Source organism: Meriones unguiculatus, chromosome X (genome assembly GCF_030254825.1).
Source record: "Meriones unguiculatus strain TT.TT164.6M chromosome X, Bangor_MerUng_6.1, whole genome shotgun sequence".
NCBI classification, from domain to species: Eukaryota; Metazoa; Chordata; class Mammalia; order Rodentia; family Muridae; genus Meriones; species Meriones unguiculatus.
In genome coordinates this window covers 101,856,135-101,884,000 of record NC_083369.1, presented here as the reverse complement: position 1 = coordinate 101,884,000, position 27,866 = coordinate 101,856,135, and the positions used below count along the sequence as shown (strand labels likewise).

Below are 27,866 nucleotides of genomic sequence, written 5' to 3'. Positions count from 1 at the left end.
ATGTGTACACAAATTATTTTCCAACCTGATAAGAAGGTCTTGTATCTTGTGTATTTTTGTACCTGTCAAAGTTGGCAGAGTTCTTGTCAAAAAGTAGTGGCAGTACTGGTTTGATAAATACTTCTTGATAATATGTCCACTTAATTCTCATCTACTTAATATTTTCTGTCTACTAAGCACTGTGCTGAGCAATATGGACACCAAGATAAAGAGCATTTAGGCAGAGAATCAGAAACCCTACGTCATGTATAGGATGAGTTATACTCATTAGAGGTATACAAAATGTACTATAGGGCTCAATTGAAGGTCATTGTCCATAGCTTGAGGGTATAAACATTGGCTATACAGATGGACTTCATGAGATGAAAGTTAAAGTGGGAGTAGGAGATAGACCAATAGATGATAAAGGTAAGATGATCCAAGGAAGAGCAAATTGTGCAGCCATGTGCTGAAACGTGATAACGTCCCAGTGATGAACCAAGGGCTACAACTAACTAAGAAATTAGCTTCAAGCTCCTTTATTTAGACATCCAGCAGACTAATAGTACAGAAAACTCATTTTTAGTGCTTATTAGATCATGATAATACATAGTTTAAAAAGATAAGGCTTTTCTTGCTCAACTGCCAAGTTTGGTATGCAGGATTCTGAAACTGCTTGTAGAATTATGTAGCCTGCTTTCTGGCCCAAAGGGTGTGCTGTCCTTGAACACAAATCAGGTCCTTTTATGTCACATTCACTACCATGGTTGGGTACACACTCTCTTGAAACCTTTTTGTGAGCAAAAATTCGTATTTATAAATTGGTAATATATTTGCATTTGTGCTTCATTACAGAAGGATGATTTTCAGATTTATGCCAAGTACTGTCAGAATAAACCCAGGTCAGAGTTAATTTGGAGGAAGTATTCAGAATGTGCCTTTTTCCAGGTATGAATTATTTAAGTATTGAATAATTGCTTTGGGAAGATATTGGAATATTTCTCATTAGCAATTTCATTTTCTGATTTGGCTAAATTGTATATGTATGTAAGTGAAGCAGGAATTTTGCTCTCAACCTAAGTACATAAGGACACTTATGCATATAAATATATATTTGCTGTTCCTCAGAGGCAACCACTTTTAGCTACTTCTGATATTTGCCTATCTCCAAAAACATGCTTGTCTTTTTCCTTCCTGATTGAGAAAATGAAGATTTAGATCTCTTTTACTGTTTCATCCTCTGTCCCATGACCATATCCACATAAAATTATTTTTCTCCAAAGCTTCCAGTATATTTTTGTTACATCAATTGGTTATATTTAACTCAATTATTAAGACTGGAATTTCTCTGTGCAGATGACTCATATAGTAAAATTTGGTGGCTTTTTCTTCCCTTGTGTTTTTACTACAATTTTCTTTTTGCTCAGTTAATTTTCAATATGCTTTGCTTTTTTCATACCTCGATCTTTTCTAATTTTAGGAAGCATAAAAAATGTGTTCTCTATATATTTACATGCATTAATTGTCTTTAAATTTCATCCTAAAGAAATACCTTCTAGAGTTTCTGACCTTCTTACAGCTTTCATCTTAGGATCTTGGTATATATCATTTGGAGGTACTTCTCAATGCTCTGTCCTCCTGTCTACATGTGAAGTCTTATAAGAAACAAATTGTTTAATTTTATGTGTATGTGTGTTTTGTCTGCATGTAAGCATGTGTACTACGTGCATACCTGGTGCCTATGGGAATCAGAATAGGGTAATGGAGCCCATGGAACTGGAGTTTAGATGGTTGTATCTCACTATGTGGATGCTGAGAACTGAACCCATGTCCTATGTAAAAGCAACAAGTACTGTAAACTGCTGAGCCATCGCTCCAGCTTCATGTCCTTGTTGTTTTGCTCTCTATTTGGTAGAAGAAATCTAATAGTTTATTTAGAACGTGTGTATGTTAGGGGATACATTTTTGAGAACTTGTATGAGCAAATGTCTTTATTGTGCTCTAATGCTTTGCTTGTAAAGTTGGCCAAGTATAAAATTTTAACTAAAAAATAATTATTCTCAGAAAAGTAAAGAATTATGACGTAGGATGTTACTCTGAAATATATGGAACCTAAGACTTAGAGTTTGTTTATTGGCTTTATTTTTATTCTCATGCATTATCTTGGTATTTGTGTATTGTTTTTTTTTTTAATTTTGTGGTAAAGGTGTAAAATCTAGGGCCATTTATAGACTAGGCAAACATTCTTACCCTAGGCTTTACCTTGGCCCTTGTTGATCACTCTGAAACTGGAACATCCAGACCTAATTTCTTCATTTTTCTTTTCCTGGAATTTCTGTTGTACTGATGTTGGAATCCTGGACCAGTCCTATAGTTATCCTTTTTTTCTGTTTCCCAAGCTTTTTGTCGCCCTGTTTTGCTCTCAGGAATTATCTGCTATTCTTCCTAATTGAGGGGTTTACATCTGTCATGTTTTAACCTAAAATTTTATTGGCATAATACTTATTGTATAAGGTGATGGATTTTATAACATGAATTTAAGTGGATCATGTGTATTGACCATAGTCATCTCTTAGTACCCTTTCTTGTTCCTATACTAATCTCCCTAGTTCCCTTCCTCTTTTCAAGTAGTCCCCCTTCTTTTATATATAAATGATACCTCTCTCTCTCTCTCTCTCTCTCTCTCTCTCTGTATGTATTCTGGATTATATATTTCTTTTGAGTCTGGCTTATTTTACTTAACATTTCCTGAAAATGACCTAGTTTTATGTGCATTATGACCCAATAAGACTCCACTGTATACTCTAATGTCTATTCATCTGTTGAAGAGAATCTAGGCTTGTTGCATATCTTGGCTGCTGTGAATGGTGATGCAGATATAGATGTGCAAGTATCTAGCATGCTGATTTAGAGTCCTAGGAGTGGTATAGCTGGGTCATATGGTAGTTCTAGTTTTAATTTTTAAAAATATGTATGCATGCATATGTTCATATATTTGCAGATACCTGTGTACGTATGTGTGCACATGCAGGCATGAGTACACATGCACATGTGTGACTGTGGTGTTGAGGCCAGAGATCAAATTTTTTTTTTCTGATTGGATCACTTTAACTTAATACTTTCAAGCTTGATTTTTGACATTTTCATTAGTGAACAGAAAGAACATACTGACACAGTTCTCAGATGACTCAAAGAAAAAGTGCTAAACATGTCAGAAACAGTTAAGGCACAGACAACTATGTAGAAAAATGGAGACACATCTCCAGCCCACAGAAATTCACTAATATTCAAGAATCAAAATAATAAGCAATTGCCGGTCAGAGTACCAAAGGCATCACATGATGAAATCTCAACAAATTACTATCTTTTTACCAATCTTTTCATGATACACATATATGTGTGTGTATAATTTATATTAACATTTGTGAATAACATATATTAATATTATACATGTTCAAACAAGATACATCATGCTAACTCTTGTTTTCCTTGTCACTATATTTTTAGTAATTGGCAATGGTATTGAAGAAAATTCTTTTTATCTGCACAAACATTTCTAGTAACTTGAAAAAATAACAAACCTGCCTCAGCTTATTAGTAAATTTTTATGATTATCTAAGTAATGCAACCATAATTCAAATAAATTCCTAAAAATTAAGCAACAGGTGATCTATTTCCATAAATATATTGTATTTAAAAGTTGGGCAAAAATAAACATAAAAACAAGAAGTGTTACTTAGCTTTCTAAATTGTCACATGCTAAGAAGTTCCACACAGAGATCAAGCTTTAATGTTATTCCTTTGTTTTTTGAGACAGAGTCTCTCATTAGTTTGGGACAAGCTAAGTAGGAGGTAGGCTAACTGGCAACCAAATGTCAGAGATCTGCCTATAGCTCCTTCTCCCCAGTGTTGGGATAGTAAGTGTATAAGTGCTGGAGCCACCATGCACATCTGTATTGTTGTTTTCTTTTCTTTTACTCTTTCCTTTTCTCTCTCTCTATCTCTCTCTCTCTCTTTCTTTCTTTCTTTCTTTCTTTCTTTCTTTCTTTCTTTCTTTCTTTCTTTCTTTCTTTCTTTCTTTCTTTCTCCTTCCTTCCTTCTTTCTTTCTTTTTCTTATTTTCTTTCTTCTTTCTTTCTCATTTTGTTTTTTTCAAGATGAGGGTTCCCTGTGTAGCCCTAGGTGTCCCGGAACTCACTCTGTAGACTAGGCTGGCCTCAAACTCAGGAATCTGCTTGTCTCTGCATCATGCTTGCTGGGATTAAAGATGTGCACAGCCACTGCCTATTGTATCTTTGTTTTAAATGCAGGTTCTGGGGTATCTAACTCAGGTCTGCATGCTTGTAAAGCAAATATATTATCAACTGAGCTATTGTCCTAGTTATTTGAGGAACTTCCATCCTGATTTCCACAGTAGCTGTGCCAGTTAAAAATTTTCTGTACTCTCCAAATAACTTTTAATGGAATTCTGATTTTTGTTTCAAATTTTTTCATTTGTCTATATGAAGATAATAGACTTTCATTTTAAAGAAGTTTTCTTCTCTCTGCATATTTCCAACTGCATTCAATTTGCTTTTCTATTCTTTTTCTTCATTTCTTCATAATGCTAATGAAGAAATAAATGCCTGTTAATTGTCTGTTTGATTACGTTAAGGAGAAGCATCTGAAATTGGACTGAAAGTTTCTTGTGCATTTCTGGGTTTATTGAGCAAGGTTCTTGGTCTTGGATTATTTGTATCAGGTTGTTTCCTTTGGTATGTTAGTGAGAGACGGGGTGATGGGTGAGAGTGAGGGTGACATTCTTACTACATGTATCTTTAGGTACTTTCTCTCCAGTTGCTTACATCATCCAGACTGCTGTTAAATATAAACATAATTGGCGGCTATTTTGCTTAAGGAAAAAGGATGTGAGTCTCAAAGTTGTTAGATAGATAGCTCTTCAACTCCTTGTTTTCAGTATGATAATCTGATCTTAAAGTTGAACCTTAATATCCCTTAGTCGAAAAGGCCCTCTGATTTACTTTTCTGTTTGGTGTGTGTATGACTGAGTTGTGCTTATTACAGCTTTTAATTTTTTTATTTTAAATTTTAATGTCTGTATAATTTTGGTTTTGGTAATAGATTTATTATAATATAAATAAAATGTTACAAAATTCATCCCTTTAAAACAGGGTTTCTCAACCTTCCTAATGCTGTAGCCCTTTAATACAGGTCATCATATTGTGGTGATCTCATAATATGTAATTTTGCTACTGTTATTAATCACAATGTAAATGTCTGTATTTTCTGATGGTCTTAGGGTACCCCTGTGAAAGGGTCATTCAAGTCCAGTGGGGTCATCAGCCATAGTTTGAGAACCACTGCTTTAAAGTATACAATTCAGTAGTTTAACTGTATTCATCAGATTCTATGATTATCAACACAATCAATTTAAGAACACTTTTACCATTAAAAATCTCCACCCTAAAGTCAGTCCTAGCACACTTGTTAGTCCAGCGCTGACAATCCTGAGGAAGAAGGGTCTTGAGTTTGAGCTTCATAGTGAAATCCTGCCTTTGAAAACAGACAAATAATAACAACCAATTAATTGATCAAGCCAAAAAAAGAAAAGGAGATATTTATACTACCTTGTACCTTTTAATAGTCACCTCTTACACTGATTTTCTCCAATTGTTCATTTCAGCTGTTAATCTGAGTTCTGTTTTTGTAGATTTACCTATTCTGAGCATTCCATATAAGCAAAAACATACATTATATGGTATTATTACGTGGTTTCTTTTTCTTAACACAGTGGATCTTAACCTTCCTAATGCTGTGACCCTTTAATAGAGTTCCTCATTTTGTGGTGACTTCCAACTATAAAATTATTTTGTTGCTACTTCATAAATGTAATTTTGCTACTGTTATGAATCATTACATAAATATCTGATATGTAGGATATCTGATATGTAAGCCCAAAGGGGTCATGACTCACAGATTGAGAACGTCTTACTTAACATAGTATTTTTTGAACGTCATGCAATTGCACATAACAATACTTTATTATTTTTCTGTCTCAATATTTTTCTGAGTTGTTAGATCATATTTGATTAATATGATCATTAGTTGACAGACTTTTGGCTTGTTTCTATCTTTTGTTTACCATAGCTATTACAAACATTTTAAGTAATTTTGTTATTTTACCATATATGTGTGTTTTTCCTACATGTTTGTTTGTATACCATGTGCATGTAGCATCCTCAGAGGACATAAGAGGGTTTTGTATTTGTTGGGACTGTTGTAAACCACTATGTGGGAGCTAGGAATCTAACTCAGGTCCTTTAGAAGAACAGTCAGTACTCTGAGCCACTGAGTCATCTCTATCAGTGTTAAAAAAATGTCATTTTTTTTCTTTTTTCTTTTGTTTATATACCTAGGAGTAACTCAATGATAACCATATACCTAGGAGTTACCTATGGCAACTCTATGTTTAATGTTGAACAAGATCTTACTGTATACTCCTAGCTAGCCTGGGATGCACTATATAGACCAGCTCATTCTTGAACTTACAGAGACACATCTGCTCTTGCTACCTGAAGGGCTTCAATGTGTAAGCCACCATGCTTGGTTATGTTTAATAGCTAGCTATTAGACAGTTTTCCATATTGACTGCAGTTTCTATTACTACCAATAGTGTAGGAGTTCTGATTGTTCCACATCCTCACCAAATACCCGTTAGTATTTATTTCATAACTACTTTGAACTTTTATCTTTTCAGGATACTGGGTATCTTTTTGAAATGGGAAAGTGGGCTTTCTGTAACATGAAAGTGAGATGTTTTTTACTTTTTTCTCTCTTATAATTAGATATCGTGTGAATTTGTTTTTAAGTTTTACAAACATTTCCTCTCTTCTCAATTATTTTCTTTTTGTCTTGAGAAAAAAATGTTTTAATATTCTAGTTGCATTTTTATGAAGGAGATCAAATGCATGTATCAGTCTATCATCTTTATGTGTTGATTATTCTTATTTGAATTATATGTTGAATGCTATTCATATCCAATGAAAGGCCCTCTATCTTATTCAGGTATATCTTTCTCCCAGTCCATTTGTGTTATGCACTTCCCATATGCGCATTCACCCTAACTACCCTCAGCTTCTCCTAACTATGGACCCTACACTGTTCCCAGGACTCAATGTCATGACCCCCATATTTATAGCAGCAGCAAGCCAATTACTGAATGAAATGCAGCACCAGTTGATGAATATTGTATTTTTCTTGTGATCTTAAAAATACTCTGTTCTCATACCCAGTTAGATTTATATTTAGCACAACCTATTTCTTTTCTGGGCCTTTGCCTGTGGGTCTGGTCTTTTGTTAATTTTCGTGGACACAGTGAAGAATGTTTTAATCATTCTAACCTACTGTCATTTTTTGCATTTTCAAATTTTATGCAGTTTATACCAATGTGAATATATGTAGTATTTGAAACACTGCAATTTTCTACCTTCCAAGTACTTCCTTCCTTTTTTCTTACCTTCCTTCCCTCCCTTCCTCCTTTGTTTCTTCCTCTTCCTTTCCTTTCTTTTTTGAGATAAGGCCTCTCTATTATGTAGCTCTGGCTGGCACCTTCCTGTTCTTCTTGATACTGGGATTGTAGGCATGTGCTATCAGTTTTTAAAGCAGTATTCATAACAGTTTTCCAGGTATTTGTTTCTCTTAATTTTTGTACTATATGCAGCAGTGATTTTTCTGATTCATGTTCCTTAAGATATAAAATTGAGCCAGGCATGGAGTCCCTAGGGTAGTCAGAGGCAGGCGAATCTCGGTGAGTTCAAAGCGAGCCTGGTCTACAAAGTGAGTCCAGGACAGCCAAGACTACACAGAGAAACCCTGTCTTGAAAAAAGTAAAAACAAAAACAAAAACAAAAACAAAAAAATTCATCTCTGGATTGTAATCAGTGAATTCTTGACACTTCACTTTTCAAAGGTACATGGCTTTTTATTTTTATTTATTAAAATTATTTAAATATTTATTTTTTGTTCTGTGTATGTATATTGCCAGCACACACATGCACATGTACACACATTATATCTCTACACCATATGTGTTTCTGTTGCCCGTGGAAGTCAAAAGAGAGAACTGGATTCGTTGGAATTAGAGTTATGGTTGAACTCTAATGAGTCACTGTACGGATGCTGAGAAGTTAATCCTGGTTATCTGAAATTTTCATACATATTTTGTTTGATTCCTGTGTCCCCTCTACATTCCTTAATTTAACATTTATTGATCGTTACCTCATAGAGATCTGCCTGCCTCTGCCTCCAGCATGCTAAGTTTAAAGGCATGTGCCACTGTACCAAGCTGATCATTATCTTTTAATGATAGGAATGTCAAAGAAAATTAAAACATCGACTTGGTCTTGATTCCTATTTGCTCAAACCAGTTCAACGAATCACTAAGTACCAGTTGCTTTTAAAGGTAATTACATGAGGCATTTGCTTGTATCTTTACTTTAAAAATTATTTTATGTGTATGAGTGTTTTCCTGCATGTATGTATGTGTAGCATGCCTGGTACCCATGGAGGCCAGAAGAGGACATCAGTGTTATCGACTGTTCTGAGTCACCATGTGGGTACTGAGAATAGAAACCAGGTCCTCTACAAGAGTAGTCAGTGCTTTTAATCAATGAGCCATCTCTCTAACCCCTACTCTTAACTGTTTTTTTTTTTTAATCAGATCTGGTAATCATTTAAAAGGAAGTGGTTGACTAGGAAGCACTAGCAAGAGAGCAATGGCCAGATTTAACTGTAAAATGTTTGCAGTGTGCTCTTTCATGATGTTGTACAAATGATAGTCACAAGGTGATTAAGTTGTGAGTGTATGGAGTGTTAGCTCTTGATCCTCCGTACCAGTTTTATATATATTTAAGCATAATGTTTTCTGAAATATTTTTTTTGTATTAAGATCTAAATATATACTTATTCATTTTGACATTATATTTTCTATTGTCCTTTTCAATGAAAAATGCAAATGGCACTCCCTTATTTTAATAAGAAAGGATTAGTAAATTCTATATTATGTATAAATACAGCATAGCTTCTTTTAACTATATGTATCACAATTGACAAATTATTATATGTAGAGGGGGAAAACTCATGAAATTGCTTAAAAATGAATCTCTGATGTTTTTTTTTTTTTATTTTGTTAGCTCTAAAAGCATTGAATGCCCTTTGTTTTATACTCTTTAGTCATTATTCTACTTCTTCCCTAATTTTGACATTGTTATTAAATATAATGTTAATATGACAGACAATATGAAAGAAATAACTCTAAAAATGACAATACCTCTGGATTACTGCTCGAAAACATATTAACTTCAAATTATTCATTTCCAACAGTTTTAATATGTGATTAATATTGAGTTTAATTCTTGACTTCTAATTACAGGAGCTCTTAAAGTACAGCAAAGAAGGAGAAGGAACGAGTAAGTTAAAGGAGGCACTTGATACAATGCTGGACTTACTGAAGTCAGTGAATGACTCCATGCATCAGATTGCAATCGATGGCTATATTGTAAGTAAATTTTAGTGACTGTTGGAATTTTAGGGTGCAAGCTTGTCAGAATCTCTTTTTTATTTCTTGGATTCAATTGAGAAATATCATATACGAGGCAGACAAATGGGAATAAAAATATAAGCATTAGTCCTGATAATACTAAGTGGAGAATTGGCTGCAGATCAGCAGTCAAATGGAATTTTATGGCATTTTCCTGATCTGTAGCAGCCTGTCTTCAAGTCTGGCACTTAGGAGATTTTGTTTGAATAAATGCTTGGGTCATCTAAGCAGACATAATGTCTCAGAATTGCTGTTTGCTCTAGTCTTGAGTAGATATGAATAAAAGGGCCAAATCTTTGGGGCTTGCCACCTTTTCCCAGGTCAGCTCCATCCAGAGGGGAACCTTGGAGTAGTAATATATCATGTACTAATCAAGAATGAGGAAAAGATATGAGCATTGCTCCAATTGAAATAGCTCTACATGGGAAATGCCATGAAGCCAAAGAAAAGGAAGGTTCTTTTATGCTACAGCCTCACAGCAATTTAAACTATATGTGAGACATTGCATATTTTAAAGTAAAAAGTTACAGTGCAGTGAACGTGCTTTAAAAACTACTCTTAAGGGCAGGCCCAGTACCCAGCAGTAGATCGGCAACACAAAAATAACTCAAATGGCATTTATGGAGGTTCTTTGTCTCATAATGTTTTGTAAGAGAGTTAATTTTCTTTCACAGGTTCTTTCTGTATGTATTATGTGGCTTTTGTTTTTATGGGATTGTGAATTTTGTGTATGTCTTTGAGTCTATATGTGTTTTTTTTTGTGATTTTTCTTTGGCTCTTTTTCTTCTGTTTTGTCCTATTCCAGTTTCTATGGTTGTGTTTTTATCTTGTTTTGTTTTATTATTGTTCCTTAGATTATGTCTGTTTGATTTTTTTAAAGAGAGACAGAAAGGGTGTGATCCAGATGGCAGGAAAGATAGGGAGGATTCAGGAGGAGTTTGGAGAGCAATAACGGCAACTAGATTATATTGTGTGAAAAAAAATATTTTTTTCAATAGAAGAAAGTAGAGGGGAGGGTAAGAAAACAGTTGATTATACCCTAACATAATGCCATTATTATATCGATTGGCATATTCTGACATCCTTATCATTATTGTAGCTTACATATTTCACAGCTGGTTAATGCCAACTGACTATCCCTCTAGAAGCCTGCATAGTACTTTCTAGTACTATGAAGATTAGCTTGTAAAGGGTAAACATACAGGGTCAGTGCCAGATTGATTTATCCATTGCCTGTGGCAAAAATGTGATGGGTCCTCAGCAATAAAGTCTTATGTTATGATTTGGAAAAAAAAAAAAAAAGCAGGCAAAGTGTGCTTAAGTCAAGATAAACACTAAGATGTTAATGTCTGATACATGACTATAGCTCTTCCATCTACAAACTGGCTTTGATATTTTTATTCTAGGGAAATCTGAATGAGCTGGGCAAGATGGTTTTGCAAGGTGCATTCAGTGTTTGGCTGGGACACCGGAAAGGTGCTACAAAAATGAAGGATTTTGCAAGATTCAAACCCATGCAGAGACATCTTTTCTTGTATGAAAAAGCTGTTATGTTTTGTAAGAGGCGTGTTGAATCTGGAGAAAGTGCTTATAGATACCCATCATACAGTTTTAAGCACTGCCTAAACGTAAGAAAACCCATGTTGTGTAATACCATATTGTTTTATATGTATTCCACCTTCAATACATCTTTTTCACTTTAATGAATGGATTTTATACTGTTTAAAAAGAATTTTAAGCTGGGTGGTGGGAGCATATGCCTTTAATTCCAGCATTCAGGAACCAGAGGCAGGCAGATCTCTTTGAGTTTAGGAAATCATGGTCTACAGAGTGTGTTCCAGGACAGCCAGAGCTACACAAAGAGAAACCTTGTCTTGAAAACAAACAAACAAAAGAATTAGGAAAGAAAACAAAACAAAACAATGCATGTGTTAGTACATGCACATGTATCCTACGGTGCTACTTTGGATAGCTTAGGACACCTCAAGTGTTAGTTCTTACCTTCCATCTTGTTTGAAGCAAGGTTTTCGTTCTATTGTTCACTGCTACGTATGCCAGTCTAGCTGGCTGGAGAGCTTCTAGAACTCACCTGTCTTTATCGCCTTTCCTGAAGTGGGAATACTAGAATTGTAAGCAAGTACCACCAAATCTAGCTTTACGTGGGTTTTGGGAGTCTGAAATCAGGACAAGGGGTTGGGCCCATGTGCAGAACTTTAATTCAACTTCCCCATCCCTGTAGTCTTCAACATTGTCCAAGGTGCACTCCAGTGAACTGGCTCACCTATAAGCACTCCTACAATGTTACTGGATAATATCCTTCTTCTTGTTAAAGCCTTTGTTATAGGAGAACAAAGAGGAAAGGGGGTTTCCCCCTTCTCCCTCCTGTTTCAAAATCGAGAACTATTGTGCTTTCAATATTCCCACCTTCCTTTCTTTTTCCTTCCTCCATTCCTTAGTCTCATTCTTTCTGGGTATCTACTTACAGCTGGAATGGTTCCATATATATTCTCTACTATTCTTTTAAATTATTTTGTTCTCTCTAGAACCCAAATAACTTTGTTTCTTGACCTTAGTCTTGTGTTAAAATTAGGACACTGTTGTTTGTGAAAGTCATTTAGCAGCCCAGTAATACTTCCAATCACATAAAGTTATAATTGATAAATTTGGTTATTTTAAATGTAATAAAATTTATCTTTCATGTTTAAATTGTAAAAACAACAAATTTGTTTATAGAATAATTGGAAGATAGAAGATTTTTGCCTTCAATTCTCCAGTTACTACTATTTTAGACATTTTTCCTTTTAGTCATTTTCAATGAATGTTTTCTTTCATAGTTGCCTTTCTCAGTATAGTTGAGAGTTGATGAAAATTTAGTTGTTCTTATATTGATGGACTTGTCATGGGCTTAAGAACTTAGTATAAGGATGCCACTTGATAAGTGGGCCAAGATTTTTATTTTCCTTATACTGGTCAGCTGTCTCTAGCTACATCTGACAAAATTCCTACCCAGGGTCACCCTGCCTCCCAGCACCACCCATTATTCATTTTCTATTCAAATCTGAATCCACAGTAGCTTCACAGCTTCATCACAAGTACACAGTTACTTTTATAATCTATCTCTAATTTTACATATCTGCGTTATTTATGACTTTAATAAACATCCGCTGGCAACCAAGACATAGAATTTTTTTTCTGACAGGTTTTAGATCTTTCCATCTACATATGCAGTTTTTGAAAAAGGTATTTCACCTTTGTAGGCATGTTTGACATAAACCAATTTGATTCACATTCTGTTTGTGGGGTGACCTAGTGACTACCTAATGCAGAATTTCTTATTTGTATTGACTTTCTATTCTATTTTAAATTTGAAACAATGATAGGCATATCAACAGAGTGTTTCTGAAGTACATTAAAGTAAAGAAGGACCGATGAGGTAATGAGGCCAGAAGGATTACAATAGTTACCATGGAAACAGAAGGAAGAATTGATGCAGGAAACCTTTCAATGGAAGGCAGAAATAAGGGCTTAGTGATTTACCAGATACAGAAAATAAATACTACTTGAAATTTAAAAGAAGAAAATCTGTCTGATTTTTCTTAGGTTCTCTGATATAATAGTATCTTTAATAGAAAAGAATTAGTCGGTGATACTTGAAAAATTTTAGATGAAGATTCCTGGAAAAATGGCTATTCTGTAGACTAAGAAATATGGAAGTTAAACTATTTCTTAGCTCTCATTATGCTTGCTTTCTCTTGCTTACTTGTGAGAGTCTGTCATGACTGGTCACTGCGCCACTGAACATAGCTGAACAACTTCTGACTCCTGAAATGGATTTTTGTCTTGACTACATCACATCAAACTCAAATTATACAGCCTTCTCCTGTCTTCCTAATGACTATGTACTGTAATGCAAACACTTAGCACCCATAGAAAACCATATGTCAGGTCACACATAATCAAATAAAGAGATATGGCTTCTTCAGATCTAGCAGATAATGTGCTTGCTTATCATCAACAATTGTTGATTTATTTATCACTTATGCAGATAGTGCTAACTTTGTGTCAGATAAAATGGTTCGATTTTTCAGGGCAACCTCCAAATGTATTTAATCAATAACGATGTGCTGATATATTAGCAATGGAAAATAGTAAAACAGTTGCAAGTCAAATACGAGAAAGGATAGGAAGCAAAGCCATAGGCTGAAAGCTCATTATGAACTTGGGAGAAGGGTAAAGAGCTTGTCATTCAAGTGATTGGGATTCAGATCACTTGCAGCCAAGTAAAATGCTGGGTGGGGTGGCTGCCGCTTGTAATCTCAGCTCTAGGGAATCTCCAGAGTCATCTGGCTAGTTAGACTAGCTGAGTCAGGTGAGCCCTGGGTTCAGCAAGAGACCTTGCATCAGTAAATAAATTGGAGAGCTATTGTGAAATAGATCTGGCCCCCACACAGGTACATATACACGTGTACCCATATACAAGTGAACACACATACACAAATGCACACAACCCCACAAAAACTTACATGATAGGAACTTGCTGTTCAATAACTCTATCCCTATATCAACTCTATAAAATACATGCTTTCCCAATTTTACGGTCGAAAAAAATGGAATTTGAGAAAAACCTAGCACCTTACACTAAGGCTCATAGCCGATGAATGCTAGAAATAGATGGAAGTCTAGTCTGGTGTCTCATTCTGAAGTCTGTACGCCTGCTACCTATCATCCTATGCAGAAACATATGCTGAAACATAATTCACATTTCAAAAAGATTCAACATAAGTATTATTATTTCTTAATATCTGAGCAGATTAGACTGCTATAGGAAGGATATATTTGGGAGCATTTGAAAGTTACTTTAGACTACATTCAAGTTGGATGTCAGAGGCTCTTTAACACAACTGAGTTGCATTTCTAAATATAACTGTTTTCCTTTACCTTAATGCAGGAATCTTATGAGCACTGCACTTAATGTTTATTAGTTTTAATTAGGGTCATCTGGGGGGTTCATAAGTGGAACAGTGTGAAATTCCTTCAGACAGTTAGGAAGGGATCAAAAGAAAAAGGAAAGGCAGAGAAGGACTTAAAGAAAATGTTACACAAGGGATAGAAGTTGTCCCACGTGGCATTAGCCAAGGATAACTTGTAAAAGAAAATTGTTCAAAGCACAAAGAAGGGTGAGAAGAGAGCAATAGGGAAGGAATTAGTGTTGTATACTACACACATTTTACTAGTGGTGCTAAAGTTATCACTCTTTCAGCTTAAATATTTTGCTTGAATTTGAAACTGAGGGATTGGTAGGAATAGAAAAAAACTTTGTGAACTTGGCTGGGTTTTTCCTAACCCATAAATTTTTTGTTTGTATCTCATGGAGAATAAACTTGTAAGAGCAAATTGATATTGTCAGTAATTACTTTAGACATCAATGAAATAGACTAATTTCAGGTGGCTTTCCCCATTGATGTTTAATTACTTTTACTTCTGAAAAAAATTTGTTTCATACCAAGCACTGGAATGGAACACAACATCTGAATTCTGAGTGTATACTTCCACAAAAGCACTTAAGTTCTCATGCCTATGGTGATACTTTTCATTTCCATCTCCTCCTTATTGAAAATAAAATGTGTGTTTTGCTTAAGTGAGACATTCTGTTTCCTTTATATTATGGTAGAATATGATGAATGTAATTCCATATTTATAGTCAGTTTTCAGGAAAAGTTTAATTTGTTGTAGATGGAAGAAGTTGGAATCACAGAAAACGTGAAAGGTGATAACCGCAAGTTTGAAATACGGTATGGTGAGAAGGAAGAAATTTACATTGTTCAGGTTGGTTGTTCTTCTGGAAATCATAACCAATATTAAGATTTAAATTTCTTTCCTTCCTTCCTTCCTTCCTTCCTTCCTTCCTTCCTTCCTTTCTTCCTTCCTTCCTTCCTTCCTTCCTTCCTTCCTTCCTTCCTTCCTTCCTTCCTTCTATAAATTTAATAAGCCATAAATTTCAATTTGTATTCTTCATTGTGGGGGCATCCACTGGAGAACCTACTAGGAGCCTCACTCTTAAAGAAAACTGGCTCTCTTTAATCCAGAAGCCAGTAACTATCCTTTGTTCCCCAGTTAGCATGAATCCCTTCCCACACCATGTTGAAATGTTGAATAGTTTGGTCTTGTGAGGTCTTGTGTAGACAACCACATCTGCTGTGAATTCTCGAGTGCAGCAGTCCTGTAATGTCCAGAAGGCAGTTTTGTTCTGGTGTCTCCCAACTTCTGGATCTTCATTTTTTTTTTTCTGTTCCTTCTTCTGTGATGTTTTTTGAACCTTAGGGAAGGAGTGTAATATAGATGACCTTTTATGTCTGAGGAATCCAAAGTCAATTAATTTCATACTTTTAGCAGTTGTGGTCTTCTTTGTTAACCTTCAAACTCTACAAAATAAACATTTCTGACGAGTTCTGAGAGCTGCACTAAGGTAGAGAGATATCAGTTTAGAGGGCAGTTTGATATTATGTCCACTTAACAAAATAATTACCCCTGAAGCCTAAAGATTTCCCCACCCAGGGTTCTTAGCTGGTTTTGCAATACCAGGCTTGTTACTCCCATAGCATTTATGCTAAGGATGTTAGGGGTGTGTGTGTTTGTGTGTGTGTGTGTGTGTGTGTGTGTGTGTGTGTGTTTGTCCATTTGTGCAGTGCTTTTGGAAGCCAGCAGAGAGCAACAGATTTCCTGAAGCTGGAATTATAAGCCATTTTAAGCTATTCCACGTGAGTGATGGAAATCAAAGTCAGATCCTCTGCAAGAGCAGAACATGCTATTAACCACTGACCCATCTTTCCAGCCCAACATTAATATTAAAAGTTGGTTCAGTTTCCATCACCTACAACAGGTAACATACAATTACTTGGTAGCTCACAACTAGCTCCAATTCCAGGGGAATTTGACTGCTTCTTCTGGCTTCCACAGGCCCTGAAGGCTTTTGGTACATTTAACATACATGCAGACATGTTGTATATAATTGGTACCATATAATAGACCTACTTTATAAACAATGACAGCGTATTTGAGGACTCTATCATTTATCATTTCAGTATCAGTTTTTCAACATTATTACAAAATTGATTTTAGGTTTGGAAATATTAGAGCTTGATTTGTTTTACCAAAATTAAAACAAAGTGATATATATATATGTATATATATATATATATATATATATATACATATATATATATATATATATATTTGTGTGTGTGTGTGTGTATCCAGTAAAGCAAAAATAAGTAAAAAGATCTCTTCATTTTCTGTAATAGTTATTTTGATCTTTGAGGTACTTTTAGAATGATTTTTATGATAATATCTCCTCTAATCAAATGGTTAATGATCTGCCTCCAAAATGCTTTAAGAAGCAAGAGGGTAGAAATTGAATCTGTTGTTTTGTAGTGACTCATGTTTGATTGCATTTGTTTTATTATAAAAGTACTCTTTTAGAAAGGAAACATAATTTTCCCTTCTGTTTTAATTTTTAGGCTCCAACTATTGATGTGAAGCTGTTATGGTTAAAAGAAATAAGAAAAATTCTGTTGAAGCCGCAGGAACTTTTGGCTGGTAATTTCATTTTTTTCTTTTACTGAAAATAGGTTCTTTTCCACATAAAATATTCTGATTATGGTTTCTCTTCCCTCTACTCCTCCCTGCTGTTGACTGGCAATTTCAAGCATGTGTGCTTTATATGGAGAAGCACAATGACAACTCATTAGCTTAGATTTTGTGAAAAAAATTTTTTTTCTGGGAATGGGGATTAAAATATAATAACAATGAAAGGATTTATTAAACTGAAAAAAGTAACACTGAGGTCAGAGAGCTTAAAAAAAACAATTTGAACTTAAAGGTGTTTGAGAAACAGTTGACAATCAAAAAAGTGTCAATTTCCAGTCCTTCCTGAGAGGCTGCTGTGAGAACCTCACAGAACCAGTATCCAGTAAGGCTGGGATGGAGAATTAATTGGTTGTACTTTTGAACTTACACTTAAGAAAAAGAATATCTGTGTGTGTATGTGTGCATGGATGTTTGTGTGTATGATAGACATGTAAAATGCTTGTGTATGTGACTATAAATGTGTGCATGCTTGCATAATGAGCATGTGGAGATTAGAGGACCAATTACATTCTACCTTGTTTGAGGTAGGACCTCTTTTCATGTTCTTTTGCTGCATGAGACAGGATAGTTAGCCCTGGAGCTTCCAGGAATTCTGTCTCCACTCTCATCTTACTGTATGAGTGCTGAGACCAAGGTTTATTTTGGTGGGGAGGATTAGTTTTGGAGATTCAAATGCTTGTGCAGAAACTACTTTGCCCACTGAGCTGACACCCCAGTCCCCCAGCTCGTGCTTTTTGAATAAAGTAACACATGGTTTGGACTTTCCATATTCTAACGTCAGACTGCCCTTCCTGTTTGTTGGCCAGTTAAAATCCCTGAAAGGTGTGTGTGTGTGTGTGTGTGTGTGTGTGTGAGAGAGAGAGAGAGAGAGAGAGAGATTCTCTTTCTCTCTCTCCCATTCTGTTTCTCCTCCCACACCTGTGGTGTGTATGACTGTCATTGGCCTTGAAAGAAGTAAAGACACATGACTTCTGAATGACACATAGGCTTTGTTTTATTTGATAGCCCAAAACCAGCAGGATCAGCCAAAAGAACAAGATCAACTTTCTTCTCAGCAGGGGAATGCTGAGTAAGTGATCTTTTCTCTCAGAAACATAATTCTTTAAATTTTATTTAGATTTATGTATTTCTTTTTATGTGTATGAATATTTTGCCTACATGTGTATATGTGCACCACATGTGTGCCTGGTGTTCAGGGAGGTCATAAGAGGGTGCTGGATCCCCTGCAACTGGAGTTACAGACAGCTCCTAGCCATTGGGTGGGTACTGGGAACTGAACCTGGGCCCTCTGCAAGAGCAACAATTGCTGCTAACCACTGAGTAATCTCTTCAGTCCCCAGAATACTATTCTTGCCATATTCTGTTTGTTTGTTGTATGTAGCACTAAACAATGAAATTACAATATCTCAGATAAGAACCAACCTTCTGTGATAGCAGTAACTCATCAGATAACATAAACACATTGTTTTCATTGGGATCTTAAGGAAAATCAAGCTTCTTTGAAGGTCTTTTACTTGCAAGCTTCATGTTGTTTAAACAAAAGTGAATACTTTATGTTATATCCAGTAGTTGCTGTAACAGAAGCTGGTACTAACTTACCAGTGAGATTAGGTTAAAAATTTACCTATATATTTATACTCACCTTACCTCTGACATATTGAGATGAAAAGTCTTCAGAACAACACAGATTCTACATACACTTGTCTTAGGTCTAGAAGGAAGCAGTTTTATCTTTGCATGAAAGGAGCCTGCTGGCTTGAATCCTAGGCCTTAAGCTCTTGAAGCTGTTTCATATTATCAACTATTATACAGACTTAAATAAGGGCACATCAGCTTTTGGAATGGATTCTCAGCTTATTCTTAACACAAAGTATTAAGATAGACCATTTTAATTTCTCACTATTCTTAGACTATGCAAAACTCACCTATTTTTATATGTGACTTTTCAGAAAGCAAGAGGAAACTATTATAAATGCTGTTGAAGGAGGAACAGAAGTGGAACAAGACAGTGCCATGGTAGAGTTCAGGGAGACAGTTGTGCCATTTCAGGCAGAAGCAAATTCCACAGGTATTTGTCTTGGTTATGTGCAGATGCCAGTCATAATTATGTGAGTTCTTAACTCCTGTTGCTAAGTGGGAAAAAATTTTAACCATGTCTTATTATTTTTATAAAGAAAAGGAAGTTAAACTGTTTAAGAAGGCTTTCATTTCTTGCACACTAAAAACACCCTAGTGGACACTGCAAAGCACTGTTTTTTCATTCTGTGGGTCCTGGACTGATAACATTGGTATCACCTGGGAACTCGGATGTATAGAAGACAATTTCTTTTCTTTTTCTTTCTCTGCCTCATATCTTTGGGTGTGAGGTCCTGCTACTGAATTTTGGCCAACTTTTTATATAATGCTGATCCCTTGCAATAGGGGACACAGGAATGGATGCAACACATATATTGGCTTCAATGGATATACTGATCATTTACCATTTTTGTGACTAGAGCTGAGATAGTTGTTTCCGTATGAGAATTTGAAATTATTTACTCAGTACATTTGATTCACCAAATGTTAACATGTGCATCAGGGACTTTGTAGAATTGCTTCTGACGTCTAACTAAAATACACACTGTTACCATCTTTGCAATGCTAGGAAGGTAGATAATTCAGCAAGCACTTAAAGTAGAATGTGGTTAAGTATCCTAATAGGGAGGTACAAGGTGCTATACAAACATACAAGAGCTCCTAAACAGCTTTGACAACAATAGCATAGACTCCCAGATAAATGCCAAATATGCAGCACTAGTTGAGGAGGAATAGGCAATGATGACCTTATTCAGTCTTTAGTTATCTATTTAGAGGTTAGTTCCCTTAGATCGTTATATTGTGATTCCCAACCCCAGCAACAAAGTTATCCTAGTGTTAATGCCTTCCTTTCACAGGTGGGGAAACCACATCAGAGAAAGTTGAGATAACATTTCCAAGGTGACAGTTTTAATGCCCAAAATGAGATTCTGCAAGTTTGTGACTTAGATTTGGCCTAGTTTCTTTTCTGTCGCTGTGATGAAATACATTGACAAAAACAATTTTTAGGAGGAAAGGGATTGTTTATCACAGTTTGCCATTCCAGGTTACAGTTTATCACAGCAAGCAAGTCATAGTCACAGGAGATTGAAGCAGCTGGTCACCATCATATCCACAGTCAGGAAGCAGAGAGAAACAATGAATTCATGCTTCTGTGCTTTCATGAATAGCTTGCTTGGATAAGTTAATTTATGCTTATGAAGTCCAGGGTTCCAAACCAAGAAATAATGCTGCCCACTTTCAGGCAATCCTCCACAGACTTGCTCATGAGCCAACATGATCTTGCCAAACCCTCACTGAGACTGTCTTTCCATGTGATTGTAGGTTGTGTCAAGTTGACCATTAAAACTAACCATCAGAGATTACTTCATCTTAATCAGTTCAAAAATTTAAAAATAAATAAGGAAAGAAATAAAGGAAGGAAGGAAGGAAGGAAGGAAGGAAGGAAGGAAGGAAGGAAGGAAGAAGGAAGGACAGAAGGAACAAAAGAGACATACCTTTTACCTACAAACTCATTTTTTTGGGCAGATGGATATACAGTCTCACTATGTAGCACTGGTTTACTAGGAACCTGCTCTGTAGACCAGGCTAGCCTTAAACTTGTAGAGATTACTTGTCTCTGCCTTTTGCATCCTGGGATCAAAGGTGTACACTACTGTGCCTGACTATATGCAGGCTCTTATAAGTCTTGGGATGTGTAATACATGCTTTCTGCTTACTGAGAGAGACAATCTAAGCCAAAATAATATCAACACCAGGCAGAGTCTAACAAGTATTATTTGAATGGAATTAATAAAAATATTATTTAATGAACATTCAGAACCATTTTGTGTGTGTGTGTGGAGGTAAGAAAGATAATATATTCTGAAAATGTTTAACACTAATTTTAATAATGCCCATAATCCTCAACTTGCAACCATTCTTAAATTTCAAAGAAGTATATTATATCAGAGGCAGTCCCTCTTCACATTACTATGTAACCCAATTGGACTCTGAACTCCCCTGGGCTACATCTGTGCAGGGGTTCTAGGTTATCTACATGAATAGTCCTTGGTTGGAGTATGAGTCTCTGGGAAGTTCCCTATGTTCAAATTTTCTTGTTCTGTTGCTCTCCTTGTGGAGACCCTGTCCTCTCCAGCTCTTACTATTTCCCAGTTCTTACCTAAAATTCCGTTCACCTGCCCAACAGTTGCCCATCTGGCTCAGCATCTGCTTTGATAGTCTGAAGGGCAGAGGCTTTCAGAGGCCCTCTGTGGTAGGTTCCTAGGTTGTTTCCTATTTTCTTCTTCTTCTGATGTCCATCCTCTTTGCCTTTCTGGATGGGGATTGGACGTTTTAGTTAGGGTCCTCTCTCTTGCTTAGTTTCTTTAGATGCACAGGTTTTAGTGGGTTTGTCCTATGTTGTATGTCTATATGAGTGAGTATATACCATGTGTGTCTTTTTGCTTCTGGGACAACTCACTCAGGATGATCCTTTCCAGATCCCACCATTTACCTGCAAATTTCATGATTTCCTTATTTTTCATTGCTGAGTAATATTCCATTGTGTAGATGTACCACAATTTCTGCATCCATTCTTCAGTTGAGGGGCATCTGGGTTGTTTCCAGCTTCTGGCTATTACAAATAAAGCTGCTACAAACATGGAGTCCTTTCTGTAGTCCCTATTCATAGTTGGATCATTTATATCTACCACATTCATTATGATCTTTGTACTCTTCATATGGCAAACCCATGGCAACCCAATATAGCTCAGTCTATTATGTACTTGTAAGATAGAATTATGAGACATTAGTTGCTATACAGAAGGATTCAAAGCTCCAGGAAAGAGTGTGGGAGGAGTTTTGCAAACAGAAAGCACAATACAATGATCATGAGAAACCACTTGCTTCTTCCACCACCCATATTGGGTCCTTTGTTTTTATTCATTTGCTTTTTGGCATTTTCTTCTTTACTTCTCTTCTACTTCTGGAAATCACAATACCAATATTCAATGAACAGCTACCTTAAAGTGAGCACTATAGTCACAATTATGTTCTTTTTTTTAAGGTTTTAATCCATTTATTATTTATAATATTTATTTTGAAATACACTTTAAAACAACCACCTAGAAAAACAGCCTTTCTGCTCATCCCTTTTACAGTTTTTAATTCTACAGACATTTTTATATTATCAAAGAAATTCTGTTCTTTGTAGACATACCAATGCTAAAATTAGCTTTTGTACTAAAATAGTGGGCTATGTGGATACTTGAGAAAAGGGAGGCAAACTTCCTAAAGTTACGGCTCAGTGAGATGGCTAGTGACATCTTGTATAACTCAAGAATTTTCAAGTGTATTGCAATCAGAAAAGAAACTTATGCTGAGTAGTATTCTATTGTGTAAATGTGCCACAAATTCTAAATCCATTTCTCAATCGAGGGAAATCTGGATTGTTTCCAGATTTTGGAGATTATGAATAAAGCTGCTATGAACATGGTTGAGCAAATGTCCTTGTATACTTGAGCATATTTTGTATATATGCCTAAGAGTGGTATAGCTGTATCTTGAGGTAGCACTATGCCTAGTAGTCTGAGAAAGCACCAGATTGATTTTCAAAGTGGTTGTACAAGGTTTCATTCACACCAGTAATGGAGGAGGGTCTCCCTTTCTCCACAACCTCTCCAGCAGGCTTCATTCCTTGAATTTTTGATCTCAGCAATTCTGATTGGTATAAGGTGGAATCTCAGGGTCATTATATTTGCATTTCCCTGATGACTAAGGACATTGAGTATTTGTTTAAGTGTTTCTCTCCCATTCAATATTCCTCCATTGAGGAATATCTCTGTTTAGCTATGTACCTCATTTTTTAATTGTATTACTTGACTTGTTGCTGTTTAACTTTGTATAATATGTCTAATATCTGCTTATAAGTGAGTATAAAAAAAAAGAAGTATATTATAGTCTATTCCTTTCTGAAATGTCAAATTCAAAAATAGTGCAACCTAAATGCAATTTTATTATATAGAGAAAGGCAGTAATGTTAGCATACTGAAGGGCACAGCTTTGACTGTAATGGTGAGCTTGCTTATGTGGTGGAAAACCAGATCCTTTAACTGCTACACTTGTCATTTTTCATCTAGCTTGGATTGAGATGCCACCATCTTCAGAAGGCGCTGCAGCAGTGGAATGTTCAAACAACTATTTGTGCCCTGCTTACAATGACAGTGGAGAAGATAGGACAGAAATGGTTAGTATGATGTACTAAATCAAATTTCCAGAGGCACTTTTACTGATGAAATAAACAGTGCACGCAAAGAAAAAAAATTTGTCAGGATCCTTATTGAGTATATTCCATAATGAAAAGATTTGAAGTGAATCTTGTAAGCACTCATGAACCACTTCTCTTTATACAGAATACATCTTAGAACACTACTGAAGTTAGGTAAATGACCAGTTTCCAAATGCCTATAAATATATCACTATGGTTGTTATTTTTTATCTTTTTCCATTCTGGATCCCTCTATGGTAGCCCAGACTGGCCCTCTGCTTTAGGCTGTCAACTGCTAGGATTATAAATGTGTGATTTCATGACCTTGTCAATTTTAGCCTTTTCTAAAAAAGGTAAAGTGTCTATTTTAGAACACATCTCTCTGTATATAGAATTTTTCTTTAAGTTTAATATTTGAAATTATTAGTTCACAGAGAGTTAACAAAAATATTATTGAAATGTCTTGTATTCTCTTCCCAGTGGTGACACCTCCTATAATTAGAGGACAATACCAAATCTTGAAAATTAACTCAGTGCTATCCATAGGCTTCCCCCCTCCCCCATGTGCTTTTGTATATGTGTATAAGCAGTTCTGTATAATTTTGTCCAAGGCTGTGTTTTTACATAGGCAAGAGGGATAGACCCAGACTTATGAAGCTACAAATATATTTTAGAAATTTACTTTGTGCAATTATTTCTTTTTTAAATACAATCATTTCTTAATTAATATTAACAGTATTAATGTGAGAAGGGTTAAATTTTGTTAGCTATAATTTACCGAGGAAGAAATTAAGGGCTAGCAAGATATTTGCCTTAATTGTCTGTCTTAGGAGTTCTCATATTTTGAGTGACAGCAGATGTGCGTTGATGTCCAACACTTACAGGATTGCTTACAACCATCTGTAACTCTAGTTTGAGGGGATCCTATGTCCTCTTCTGGCCTCCAAGGGCCACAGGCATATATACTACACATACAAAAATTTAAAAAGAACTTTTATTTACTTTTTAAGTTACAACTATTGAAAATATACTCTATTATACATTAAAAAGATAATTAAGATTTAAATTGGGAAACCTATAATTCTGAGTAAATATTATTTTTATTAAAAAGTGAGTTACCTTTTTTAAAGTTAAAAAACTAGTGAAAGTATCTTTAATATCTGGCTTATTTAAATACATCCTGAGCCAGGGCTGGTGGTGGCACATAAGTTTAATTCTAGCTTTTGGGAGGCAGAAGTAGGTGGGCCTCTGATTTCAAGACCAGCCTCGTCTACAAAGTGAGTTTCAGGACAGCTAAGGCTACAGAGAGAAACCATGTTTTGTTTTGTTTTTGTTTTTTTCCCAACTTTTTTATTATTACTATCATTTATTGTGATTTATTCACTATTTTATTAATTAAACTTTATTCACTTTGTATCCCCCCACAAACCCCTCCCGCCTCCCCTCCCGATCCTACCCTCCCTCCTCCTTCTTCACGAATGCCCCTCCCCAAATCCACTGATAGGGGAGGTCCTCCTCTCCTTCCTTCTGATCTTAGTCTATCAGACCTCATCAGGAGTGGCTGCATTGTCATTTTCTGTGGCCTGGTAAGGCTGCTCCCCACTCAGGGGGAGGTGATCAAAGAGCAGGCCAGTCAGATTATGTCACAGGCAGTCCCTCTTCCCATTACTATGGTACCCACTTGAACACTGAACTGCCATGGGCTACATTTGTGCAGGAGTTCTAGGTTATCTCCATGCATGGTACTTGGTTGGAGTATGAGTCTCTGGGAAGTTCCCTGTGTTCAAATTTCCTGGTTCTGTTGGAGAAACCCTGTCTTAAAAAACAAAATAATAGCAGAAAAGACATCCTTTCTCTCATATGGTTTTGAATCCAATATATTCTATTATTTTATATCAGATAAACCATATAAAACTTTCCAGAATAATGTGAAAATGGGAGTAAATGAGGCAAATAATAGTATAATGTAAGCCTGACCCTCCAGACCTATTTAATTTCTTAAAAAGAAATGGTCTGCTTTCTATAATTGGCAACCAGCTGGTTTAAACCAACTATAATGATAAATGACATTTCCTTAATTTATATTATTGGTAGATGAATTAGATTGGATTAGTTGGTCAAATGTGAGCAAGAAGTCAGAGGAAAGCAGTTTGTATTTGAACCCTGACTGTAGATGGTATGGAAGGGCTTGTCAGAACTGGGTCTTTTAGCATTTATCAAGTTATGAAGTCAGAAAATAAAGTTGACTGATACTTTAATCACAGGCATTGGGAATGCAGGAAAACCCAGCAGAGTTCCTTTCAGAATACCTTTCTGAGTCCTGCTACCAGGGAAAACATACAATAACATTTTGGTACAGCCCACAACACCTTTACCCTAAAGCTTAAAAGACATTTTGAGAGATATGTCTTAAAGGGAGTAGATGATGTTCTTAAGAATGACACATGATGTCCTCTGGTCTCTGCATGCACATGTACACACACACACACACACACACACACACACATGCACGCACGCACGCACTCATGCACGCACCCCCCCCCACATGTTCACGTTTATCCACACACCTGCAACCCATACACATGCTCATACAATATGAGCACAAGTGTATATGGATTAAAAAAAAGAAGTTGAAATGAGCTATTCATTTAGCTTCACTTTACAAAGACAGGAACAGAGAACCAAGCCAGTTATGGTGATGTATGCTTGTAACCATAGCATTGGGAAAGCCAAGGCAAGATAATTGAGAATTTGAGGCTGCTGGGCTCTATAGTAAGTTCCAGGCTAGTCTGAGTTTCAAAGTAAGACCCCGTTTCAGAAGCACCACACACACACACACACACACACACACATGCAACATTTTAACACACACACACCAAACTAACCTGAAAATTATGGGTTCTACTTCTATTGCAGACATCTGTGTCAGAGGTGACTTTGCTGCTTTAAAGAAGTTACTGTGTCAACTGGCAAGTAGCTCTTGTCTGCCTGCTTCTCAGCCAATGTGAAATAAAAAAAAAAAAATCGCTCAAAAGACTTTTAGCCAAAATGATGGGATTTTTTTCAGATTAATGTATTTGAATATGGCAAAGAACCAACACTTTTTTCTTTTATTTAAAAGCATTTTACTTGTAGTACTTTTTATTACTTAAATTGCGTACTTAAGTGTGTAAGACATTGTGCCACATAAAATCTCATCTCATAATAATTTTGACTTGAAAATTGTTTTCTTCTCTGTCTTCTTTGTAGCAAAATGCAAGCAGCGTGCCTTGAATTATTTAGCTTATTATTGATTAAGTTAAACTTAAGGCTGTAGAATAGTTAAGGCCAAGGGAAGCACAACATCATGATTTAATTTGCTTTTTAGACCTAGTGCTCCTTTTAACTTATGCAAGATGACGGCAGAGTTCAGAAGTCCTGGGGGCTGAGGAGCATTAGTAAATTCTCTTCAGGGCTATTCCCTTTTCTATGTGCTAAGATGAACTTTTCCTGAGAGTAGTTTACAAATTGTATTTGAAATGTAATGTTTTCCTGCTTGTTTCTTTTTCTGAATTTATGCTTATAATTCATGTCGCAAGTTAGTTGTGCCCTATTATCTTCTGTACATTTCATGCTGTAACTCTTCTTTTCCAAATAAAAATGAAACCTTCAGGTTCCAAAAATTTGTGTTTATTTGTTGGTTGGTTTGTCTGTTTCCTGTCACAAACTGATCCCACTTATCTGCCCCTGCAGGGAAGAGGCGCTAAAACTGTCACATTTGCCATTAAAATAGTAGGTTGCTTATCTTGTACTATATGGCTAGTATCCACTTATAAGTGAGTATATACCATATGGGTCTTTCTGCTTCTGGGATACTTCACTCAGGATGATCTTTTCTAGTTCCATCCATTTGCCTGCAAATCTCATGATTTCCTTGTGTTTAATAGCACAGATCTAGCTGATGGGAAGCTCTGGCTTCATGTGGGTGCTCTAGTAAGGAAGCAGAGGCTATATTTGACATTGGACTCTGTTGCCTGCTTTTCAATCACTTCCTCCTAGGGAGACTGCCTTGCCAGGCCACGGGAGAAGAGGATGCACTCAGTCCTGCTGCTGTTTGATGAACTTGGGGGGGGGGGTCCTTTTTCTGAGGAGAAGGGGAGGGTGGATAAGGGGAAGTAGGAGAGAGGGTGAGACTGGGAGGAGAGGAGGCAGTGGGCTACAATCGATATAAAGTGAATAAACAAATTAATTAATAAAATAGAAATAGCAAATTATTTCTGTCACAGTCAGCAGGTGGTTGGGTAAGTCATTTTACAATAAAGCTTCTAATATGGATTTCCAT

At 36.0% G+C, this 27,866-nt stretch overlaps 1 protein-coding gene across 3 annotated transcripts in view; it reads left to right on the top strand.

Moving 5' to 3' along the window:
* Mcf2 (MCF.2 cell line derived transforming sequence) overlaps positions 1–27,198 on the top strand; it is an 81,113-nt gene extending 53,915 nt beyond the window's left edge. For 2 of the 3 annotated variants that reach the window (XM_060374491.1, XM_060374489.1), the window contains 10 exons: positions 835–927; positions 8,347–8,439; positions 9,409–9,534; positions 10,983–11,204; positions 15,310–15,402; positions 17,094–17,172; positions 18,229–18,292; positions 19,173–19,291; positions 23,418–23,524; positions 26,462–27,198. In XM_060374491.1, the coding sequence (XP_060230474.1) occupies positions 835–927; positions 8,347–8,439; positions 9,409–9,534; positions 10,983–11,204; positions 15,310–15,402; positions 17,094–17,172; positions 18,229–18,292; positions 19,173–19,291; positions 23,418–23,524; positions 26,462–26,494 (1,029 nt within the window). In that variant the 3' untranslated portion in view covers positions 26,495–27,198. Of the gene's footprint in view, positions 1–834; positions 928–8,346; positions 8,440–9,408; positions 9,535–10,982; positions 11,205–15,309; positions 15,403–17,093; positions 17,173–18,228; positions 18,293–19,172; positions 19,292–23,417; positions 26,212–26,461 lie in introns of those variants that run through there. The other variant, XM_060374490.1, reaches the window with a different exon arrangement.
* The last annotated feature ends 668 nt before the right edge of the window (positions 27,199–27,866 follow it).